Source organism: Pseudoliparis swirei, chromosome 12 (genome assembly GCF_029220125.1).
Source record: "Pseudoliparis swirei isolate HS2019 ecotype Mariana Trench chromosome 12, NWPU_hadal_v1, whole genome shotgun sequence".
In the NCBI taxonomy this organism is placed as follows: Eukaryota; Metazoa; Chordata; class Actinopteri; order Perciformes; family Liparidae; genus Pseudoliparis; species Pseudoliparis swirei.
This window is the reverse complement of record NC_079399.1, coordinates 21,570,655-21,581,424: the sequence shown is the minus strand read 5'-3', so window position 1 is coordinate 21,581,424 and position 10,770 is coordinate 21,570,655. Positions and strand designations below refer to the sequence as shown.

At 43.5% G+C, this 10,770-nt stretch overlaps 1 protein-coding gene and 1 pseudogene across 1 annotated transcript in view; one reads left to right on the top strand and one right to left on the bottom strand.

The window, feature by feature from the left end:
• Window positions 1-7,648: 7,648 nt before the first annotated feature.
• Window positions 7,649-10,770, top strand: part of nus1 (NUS1 dehydrodolichyl diphosphate synthase subunit) — a 9,498-nt gene continuing 6,376 nt past the window's right edge. Inside the window, exons 1-2 of the mRNA XM_056428695.1 lie at window positions 7,649-8,191; window positions 9,149-9,280. Coding sequence (XP_056284670.1) covers window positions 7,792-8,191; window positions 9,149-9,280 — 532 coding nt within the window. The 5' untranslated portion in view covers window positions 7,649-7,791. The remainder of the gene's footprint in view (window positions 8,192-9,148; window positions 9,281-10,770) is intronic.
• LOC130203105 (5S ribosomal RNA) lies at window positions 9,368-9,486 on the bottom strand (annotated as a pseudogene).

The following is a 10,770-nucleotide window of genomic DNA, read 5'->3' as shown; positions in this document are numbered from 1 at the left end:
AAGACATTTTCTTTTCTTTTTTTAAAAACGCCACAGATTTTCTCATGACCTCTTTCAGGAGCAAAAACAGTGTTTCATAGCTAAGTTGTCAGCTCTGTGAGCTTTTTCCAAAAAAAATGCTTCAATCATATGAAATAAGTCCTTTTAAAAAGGGAAGGATGGATGGCGTGATTTTGTCCTTCGACCACGCGGCCTACCTGTCGTTTCCCTTGATGCCCCGTCAGCCACAACTTGGAGTAGGAGAAGAACCCCCGTCTCAAGTTGTATAACGAAGAGGACGAGGTCGTGAAGGTGAGTTGTGAGTTCTGTGAGGATCTTTTCAAATGGGCGAGACAGAATGACAAGAAAATAAATGAATAAAACAGGCGGCAAGAAACAGGGTGAGAGTATATTTAGGGTCCTCGTCGACTTCGTCGTAGAGGAACCTATTGTTATTGAAAGGATTATTCTCGGTCCGCAAGAAACGTCGACTGTCCGCACCCCGTACGCCCCAGCAGACTTAAATTCCACATGCAGAAGCAGACTGGTGAAAATTTTCATATTATTGAGTTTTCGTATTAGTACATAAAGAAATGGCTCTATAGCGCCCCCTACAAACTTTCTTTTTCGGTAGCAATAGTTTTCTTCCCCCGATGACGGATTGACTTGAGATTTGGTCCAGAGGTCAGAATTGACCTGCTCTACAAAAAAGCCTCTCAGACCCCTAAGCTCCGCCTACTTAGATTTTCCGCCATTTTGAATTTTGTTAAAAACACTTTGTTTAACTCCTCTGAAACGCTTCGTCCAAATCATACACAACTTGCTGTGGTTCATTATCGGTTCGATGCCATCATAAATCTTTGAACGATTGTTGATATGTCATTGTTTCCAGAAGATATGGACCAATGAACATCCAAGGGGTGTGGCCTAATATGTAAAGACACCTAACTTCCAAATCACTTGGCCTACCTTCACCAAATTTGTAGCCTATGTCCACAAGGACACCCTTAACCTACCTTGATTTTTTCATAATATTTGAACATTAGGGGGCGCTACAATCAATCCCTCAAAATATGCCTTTTTGGCCTTTTTCCATGTTTTTAGGGGTTGTAAAACAGTTAACTCCTCCTAGAGCTTAAACCCGATTCATTCCAAACTTGGCCAGTATTGTCTTGAGACCTTTGTCTTGAACAATCTTTGAAAGATTTCAAAAATATTAAACTATGTGCGTTTGCCAGACCGGCAAAGAAACGCCATTCGCCATGAAAATTGACGTTGTTGTAACTCAGCCATACATAATGGAATCTGCTCCATATTTCTCATACATCATGACATAATGACCCTGAAGACATCCATATGCTAATTTTTTTTCTGGACTTAGCGCCAACTAGTGCCACTAGGAAGTTACATGTTTTTTACTTTTATACACTGCTCCTCGCAGATTATTCAGATCGCTCTCAAAATATACCAGAATAGACTTAAGACCTCGATGCTTCCCTGTGGAGCTTGTAGCGACACGTTGAATCACATTCGCGTGTAATTTACATGACAAGGTCTAGACTTCACATGGATACACGTGATGCATGTATATGTTCAAATTGTCACAGCGTCCCCTGCTGGTAACCCTGGACTCGCTCAAATCTGCTCCAAACTTCTCATGCTTCGTAGAATTCAAGGCCTGAGGATATCAACAACCTTTTTTTCACTCAGAGTCAAGCACCACCGACTAGCAGTAAAATCAGTGTCGCGTGACGGTCAAACGCCCGAACGCCGTGCGTGCGCTCTCGGCCGAGGGGGCCGGCGTCCGGCGTCCGGCGTCCGGCCAGCACCCCCGACTGTTATTAGGGTCCTCGTCGACTTCGTCGTAGAGGAACCTATTGTTATTGAAAGGATTATTCTCGGTCCGCAAGAAACGTCGACTGTCCGCACCCCGTACGCCCCAGCAGACTTAAATTCCACATGCAGAAGCAGACTGGTGAAAATTTTCATATTATTGAGTTTTCGTATTAGTACATAAAGAAATGGCTCTATAGCGCCCCCTACAAACTTTCTTTTTCGGTAGCAATAGTTTTCTTCCCCCGATGACGGATTGACTTGAGATTTGGTCCAGAGGTCAGAATTGACCTGCTCTACAAAAAAGCCTCTCAGACCCCTAAGCTCCGCCTACTTAGATTTTCCGCCATTTTGAATTTTGTTAAAAACACTTTTTTTAACTCCTCTGAAACGCTTCGTCCAAATCATACACAACTTGCTGTGGTTCATTATCGGTTCGATGCCATCATAAATCTTTGAACGATTGTTGATATGTCATTGTTTCCAGAAGATATGGACCAATGAACATCCAAGAGGTGTGGTCTAATATGTAAAGACACCTAACTTCCAAATCACTTGGTCTATCTTCACCAAATTTGTAGCCTATGTCCACAAGGACACCCTTAACCTACCTTGATTTTTCATAATATTTGAACATTAGGGGGCGCTACAATCAATCCCTCAAAATATGCCTTTTTGGCCTTTTTCCATGTTTTTAGGGGTTGTAAAACAGTTAACTCCTCCTAGAGCTTAAACCCGATTCATTCCAAACTTGGCCAGTATTGTCTTGAGACCTTTGTCTTGAACAATCTTTGAAAGATTTCAAAAATATTAAACTATGTGCGTTTGCCAGACCGGCAAAGAAACGCCATTCGCCATGAAAATTGACGTTGTTGTAACTCAGCCATACATAATGGAATCTGCTCCATATTTCTCATACATCATGACATAATGACCCTGAAGACATCCATATGCTAATTTTTTTTCTGGACTTAGCGCCAACTAGTGCCACTAGGAAGTTACATGTTTTTTACTTTTATACACTGCTCCTCGCAGATTATTCAGATCGCTCTCAAAATATACCAGAATAGACTTAAGACCTCGATGATGCTTCCCTGTGGAGCTCGTAGCGACACGTTGAATCACATTCACATGTAATTTACATGACAAGGTCTAGACTTCACATGGATACACATGATGCATGTATATGTTCAAATTGTCACAGCGTCCCCTGCTGGTAACCCTGGACTCGCTCAAATCTGCTCCAAACTTCTCATGCTTCGTAGAATTCAAGGCCTGAGGATATCAACAAGCCTTATTTCACTCAGAGTCAAGCGCCACCGACTAGCTAAGAAAAATCAGTGTCGCGTGGCGGTCAAGCGCCCGCGCCGTGCGTGCGCCTCGGCCGAGGGCGGCGTCCGCCAGCACCCCGACGTGCGAAGCAGGAAGAGGACCCGTTCATCGCTGCTTGCAGCTTTAATTAGGGTCCTCGTCGACTTCGTCGTAGAGGAACCTATTGTTATTGAAAGGATTATTCTCGGTCCATCAAGAAGCGTCGACTGTCCGCACCCGTATGCCCCAGCAGACTTAAATTCCACATGCAGAAGCAGACTGGTGAAAATTTTCATATTATTGAGTTTTCGTATTAGTACATAAAGAAATGGCTCTATAGCGCCCCCTACAAACTTTATTTTCGGTAGCAATAGTTTTCTTCCCCGATGACGGATTGACTTGAGATTTGGTCCAGAGGTCAGAATTGACCTGCTCTACAAAAAGCCTCTCAGACCCCTAAGCTCCGCCTACTTAGATTTTCCGCCATTTTGAATTTTGTTAAAACACTTTTTGTTTAACTCCTCTGAAACGCTTCGTCCGAATCATACAACACTTTCTGTGGTTCGTTATTGGTTCAATGCCATCATAAATCTTTGAAGGATTCTTGATATCTCATTGTTTCCAGAAGATATGGACCAATGAACATCGAAGGGGTGTGGCCTAATATGTAAAGACACCTAACTTCCAAATCACTTGGCCTACCTTCACCAAATTTGTAGCCTATGTCCACAAGGACACCTTTAACCTACCTTGATTTTTCATAATATTTGAACATTAGGGGCACTACAATCAATCCCTCAAAATATGCCTTTTGGCCTTTTCCATGTTTTTAGGGTTGTAAAACAGTTAACTCCTAGAGCTTAAACCCGATTCATTCCAAACTTGGCCAGTATTGTCTTGAGACCTTTGTCTTGAACAATCTTTGAAAGATTTCAATAATATTAAACTATGTGCGTTTGCCAGACGACCGCAAAGAAACGCCATTCGCCATGAAAATTGACGTTGTTGTAACTCAGCCATACATAATGGAATCTGCTCCATATTTCTCATACATCATGACATAATGACCCTGGAGACATCCATATGCTAATTTTTTTTCTGGATAACTCAGCCATACATAATGGAATCTTTTTCTGGACTTAGCGCCAACTAGTGCCACTAGGAAGTTACATGTTTTTACTTTTATACACTGCTCCTCGCAGATTATTCAGATCGCTCTCAAAATATACCAGAATAGACTTAAGACCTCGATGATGCTTCCCTGTGGAGCTCGTAGCGACACGTTGAATCACATTCACATGTAATTTACATGACAAGGTCTAGACTTCACATGGATACACATGATGCATGTATATGTTCAAATTGTCACAGCGTCCCTGCTGGTAACCCTGGACTCGCTCAAATCTGCACCAAACTGCTCATGCTCCGTAGAATTCAAGGCCTGAGGATATCAGCAAGACTTTTTGCACTCAGAGTCAAAGCAGCACCGACTAGCAAAGTAAAATCAGTGTCGGCGTGAGGCGGTCAACGCCCAACGCCGCGCGTGCGCCTCGGCCGAGGGCCGGCGTCCGCCAGCACCCCGACGTGCGAAGCCGGAAGAGGTCCCGTTCTTCCCTGCTTGCAGCTTTTAGGGTCTGTCGAGAGGAACCTATTGTTATTGAAAGGATTATTCTCGGTCCGCAAGAAACGTCGACTGTCCGCACCCGCACGCCCAGCAGACTTAAATTCCACATGCAGAAGCAGACTGGTGAAAATTTTCATATTATTGAGTTTTCGTATTAGTACATAAAGAAATGGCTCTATAGCGCCCCTACAAACTTTATTTTTCGGTAGCAATAGTTTTCTTCCCCACATGAAGGTTTGTATTGAGATTTCGTCCAGAGGTCAGAATTGACCTGCTCTACAAAAAGCCTCTCAGACCCCTAAGCTCCGCCTACTTAGATTTTCCGCCATTTTGAATTTTGTTAAAACACTTTTGTTTAACTCCTCTGAAACGCTTCGTCCAAATCATACACAACTTGCTGTGGTTCATTATCGGTTCAATGCCATCATAAATCTTTGAACGATTGTTGATATGTCATTGTTTCCAGAAGATATGGACCAATGAACATCCAAGGGGTGTGGTCTAATATGTAAAGACACCTAACTTCCAAATCACTTGGTCTATCTTCACCAAATTTGTAGCCTATGTCCACAAGGACACCCTTAACCTACCTTGATTTTTTCATAATATTTGAACATTAGGGGGCGCTACAATCAATCCCTCAAAATATGCCTTTTTGGCCTTTTTCCATGTTTTTAGGGGTTGTAAAACAGTTAACTCCTCCTAGAGCTTAAACCCGATTCATTCCAAACTTGGCCAGTATTGTCTTGAGACCTTTGTCTTGAACAATCTTTGAAAGATTTCAAAAATATTAAACTATGTGCGTTGCTGAACGGCCAAAGCGCCATTCGCCATGAAAATTAGCGTGCGCGCAGACTGGAAAAGAAACGCCATTCGCCATGAAAAATTGACGTTGTTGTAACTCAGCCATACATAATGTGATTCTGCTCCATATTTCTTACACATCATACATAATGACCCTGGAGACATCGATATGCTAATTTTTCCATATGCTAATTTTTTCTGAAAAGGAAAAACTACCTGGAAAAGCGCCATTCGCCATGAAAATTGACGTTGTTATAACTCAGCCATACATAATGGAATCTGCCATATTTTACTCATACATCATGACATAATGACCCTGAGACATCCATATGCTAATTTTCCATATGCTAATTTTTTCTAAATCAACGCCATTCGCCATGAAAATTGACGTTGTTGTAACTCAGCCATACATAATGGAATCTGCTCCATATTTCTCATACATCATGACATAATGACCCTGAAGACATCCATATGCTAATTTTTTTTTTCTGGACTTAGCGCCAACTAGTGGCACTAGGAAGTTACATGTTTTTACTTTTATACACTGCTCCTCGAGATTATTCAGATCGCTCTCAAAATATACCAGAATAGACTTAAGACCTCGATGATGCTTCCTGTGGAGCTCGTAGCGACACGTTGAATCACATTCACATGTAATTTACATGACAAGGTCTAGACTTCACATGGATACACATGATGCATGTATATGTTCAAATTGTCACAGCGTCCCTGCTGGTAACCCTGGACTCGCTCAAATCTGCTCCAAACTTCTCATGCTTCAGAGAATTCAAGGCCTGAGGATATCAAAGCCTTTTTCACTGGAGTCAGCGCCACCGACCAGCAAAGTAAAATCAGTGTCGGCGATTTAACGGTCAAACGCCCAATCGCGGCGCCTCGGCCGAGGGGGCCGGCGTCCGGCCAGCACCCCCGACGTGCGAAGCAGGAAGAGGACCCGTTCATCGCTGCTTGCAGCTTTAATTAATATTGTTATTGTATTTTGTATTTTATTGTGCACCCGCTGCTGTGATCCTGCAATTTCCCCACTGTGGGACTAATAAAGAAATATCTAATCTAATCTAAAATAAGCGGTGTTCAGTGCTATTTCTGTGTTGGTCTACTTTCATTGAAAGACACAACACCTAGATGTTTTCTTCAATTCCTGATGATATGATTTTACTTTTAAACAACTATTTTATTACATTAAAGAGCCGAGAGTTTTTTTCAGCGTAAGAAATAGATGTGTGGCGGGAGTGCGTGAGTTAAGACCGAAATGCGTGAGTCTCACGCTCAATGCGTGACACTTGAGAGCCCTGCATTGCTCACCAGTGCGCCGGAGCTCCACCGCGAGCCGAGAGAAGAGTTGTTGAGGGGTGTGGGGTACTTGACTTTTCGTCCCGATGTGCGCACACGCCGTCTGCGGCGCGCGAGACGGAGATCGGAGTCGTGTTAACGCGACACGTAGAGACAGAATGACATGCTGCTGGTTCGAGACGACCAACAACAGACGGATTGGAAGCTCATTCTGCGCATGCGTTAAATGCGTAAATAAAAAAAAACTAGTTAAACCTGTAATTTAATTAATTGAGTTAACACGTTATTTTTCACAGCACTAATATAAATATAAAAAATATATTTCTTTATATAAACATATGTCTAAATTATGATTTTATATTTAAATAAACATATATATTAAAAGGTATTTCTTGAAAATAACATATATAAAGTATAATTTGTCATATATATATATATAATATATCTTTTTATATGTATATAAAATATATGTTGTATATATAAAATATAATATATATATAAATATATTTCATATAAATAAATAAATATATAAAATATAACAAATTATATTTTAAATATATATATACAACATATATTTAATTATATACATATGTATAAATTCTAATTTTATATTTATAGAAACATATATATTTGTTGTTGTCTTTTTGTTTTTACCACAAATAATATGAAACCCGACTCTAATAACGCCTGGTTGACCCTCGTGAAGGCGGGTCTTAGGCCACGTCACTCTTATCTCGTCCAATCAGCGAGCTACGTGTTTCACGCGCAGGGTTCACAGGTCAGGGGTTGCCAACGAAAGAGGAAGATGGCGGCCGGCGGACCGAGCTGTAGGAAACGATGAAACAGATAATACTCAAATAGAAACGCGCATGTAGGCACGTTGCGACCACTATCCTTTAAGGCTGTTACGAGGAGGAACAAGGACACGAATGGCGCTGATTTACGGCTTGTTATGGCGGCTACTGCTGGTTCTGGTCCACATCAACAGAGCGCTGGTCCTCTGGCTCCGCGTCCGTCTTCGGAGCTGGAAGGGGCGGCTGTGGGAGCGGGCGATGGCCGGTCTGCTGCTGCCGGTAGCCCTCGCCGGGTTCCCGGACCACCAGAAACGGCTGGATCAAAACCCCGATGCCAACGCGAACCCGGTGACCGGGAACAGCAGTGCGGGTCGCCGGTCCCGATGGCTCTCTGACGGGAGGTCTCTGGAGAAGCTGCCGGTCCACATCGGCCTGTTGGTGACGGAAGAAGAACCGAGCTACACGGACATCGCCAACCTGGTGGTCTGGTGCATGGCTGTGGGCATTTCTTACGTCAGCGTCTACGATAATCACGGTAAACAACCGGACTCCCGGTCCGCCTCTCTCCGGGGTTCTACGGGCCAAACACAGGCATCGACCTTTAATGTCTTCTTCTTTTGGACGTAACTTCTGCTGTTTGTTATGACATGTTAGCTGGAACACAAGTCATTTAACTCCCTCTGAAACTGTCTTAATATGCAGTGTGACTGGGGGGCTCTGATGTCCCCAATTGATCCCCCCCCCCTCCCCTAGTGTCCGTCATGTCACGTGACTGTATAAGTTGCATCGATTAGTTCCACTTGATGAGCCTGTGTTGTGGACAAATAGTTGAGCTACAGAAACTCATTTCCAAACAACATAGGAGGCTTTTAAAAAATAAAGTTTTTAGTCTGACCCCGTGTGACCCCGTGTGACCTATCCCAGCCTCCTGTAGAGGTCCACAGTTCAGATGGAAGGCCACGATCCCAGTTTAGCTCGCAAGCGGTGTGTCCCAGACTGGGATCCATCAGCCGGCCGGTTCCTCCCCAAAAGCAACGTCGCCCTGCTGGAAAAGAGCTGAAGTTATAGAATCCGACCACATGATGCAAATCGGTCGTGTAGATTCAGTTTATTTGTAGAGTCCATTTTCACAAATTAGAAATGTGTCTCAGTGCTTTACCATCTGTACACATTGACATCCCTGACCTTTGACCTCACATCGGATCAGGAACAACTCTCAACAAACCTTTCACGGGGAAAAAAGGGCAGAAATCTTCTGGAGAGCAACAGAGGAGGATCCCCCTCCAGGATGGACAGGTGCAATAGATGTCATGTGACCAGAAGGAATCATTACACACAAATTAAAACACAATCCGATGTATTTCACATATCTGTATTTACTCCCCCTGTGACTTGAAGTAACTTGACCCGGTTTCCATTTTTTTCGCTTTCCAACTGCTGCGTCTCAAATGTCCTCCTGATGTCTTTATCCTCCATCGGTCTCTCCGCTCAGGTGCTTTTCGGAAGAACAACTCCCGCCTGCTGGAGGAGATCGGGAGGCAGCAGCAGGACCTGCTCGGCGCCGAAGGCTCCAAATGCAACGTGGATTTCCTGAGCCGCGGCGGTGACGACCGGCAGCACCACGGTACGGGCTGAAGGGCAGCTGGTCAGCTGTGTTTACACTTCTGTGTGGTGGTCACCGTTCCTTTAACGGAAGAGATATACGTTAAAGAGCTTACAGCACCTGGTGTTCCCAGGAGGTCTCCCATCCAAGTACTAACCAGGCCCGACTCTGCTTAGCTTCCAAGATCTGACGTGATCTGGCGTCACCTGACTGGTGTGGTCGTAGGAAATATGTTCGCCCACATTTATTTTTATTTTTTAATCTCTCAATAAGTTTTGTTTTTCATAATACAATAATAATGAAAATGTCTTATTAATAATTTTTCTCAAATGATAAAACTGCAACGTTTTGGAGGAATAAATTAAAGAGCTTACAGCACCTGGTATTCCCAGGCGGAGGAGAAATCTATTGTCGTGCATTACGAGGATGCAGGGTTCGTACGGTCATGGAAAACCTGGAAAAGTCATGGAAGATAAAAATATAAATTTCCAGGCATGGAAAAGTCCTGAAAAAAACAGTTTTGGAAAACTCATGGACATTTGTTATATTCACGCTTTGTGTATATATGCTGTTTGCTTTGGAATTCTCATTGTTAGTTTAAATACTACATATTCTCACTTTTTCATGGACACACTGAGATTTCATAACATATTTGGTCATGGCAATTTGGTTTAAAGTTATGGAAAGTTATTGGTCAACATGTGTATGAACCCTGGGATGGAATGGAAAAAGAGCTCACAGCCCTGTATAAAATAACTCCAACGTCCGACTGTCCCTGAAAGCAACTCACAGTAGCCTCTAGAAGTGACACTCCTGTTATTGCCTCACTCGCAGTAGGGCACAGTTGATATTTATGAATATAAACGCTCTAATCCAGGCCATAACCTTGTTATCTGTTGACGCGGCTGCATTATAATCCAGAGCCAGAGTCGGGATGAACCCTTCTGGCTGGGTTCGATAATCCAGTGGAAGTAATGGCCGCTGGACTTCCTGTCGGTCTCCGCTCCAGCAGGAAGTCGGTGATACCCGCGTCACGCTCGGCGTGTCGGTCGCCCTGCCGTTGCCCCGGCCGCCGCGCGGAGCGTCGCCACGACGATGACGGTGCAAAGTGCAAACAACAATAAACGGGCCGGCGCAATGAAGCGACCATTTTGATATCGCCTCCTCGGGACACTGTGGACGCAGTGACCCCGAAGCCCCTCGGGTCTATCGGCGTCTGAAAGTAAAGGAGGAGATCACGGACAACAGGTCGTTGACCCCTGACCCGGTCGTTCTGTTGGATGAATGCCGGTATGAGAGGATTGCGCTCCCCTCTGTGGTTTTAGGCCCGGTCCCAAAGGCCCCAGCTGAATTTATTATGGGCTTTTATTTTATCCCTGATTCATTCGGGACGTTTTACAAATTTTTTTTTTGTCACTTACATTTTTTTTATTCGTTGAGTAATATAAACGTAAAACAAGTAAAAAAATGTCAGTCATAAACATATATATACATACACATACATACATACA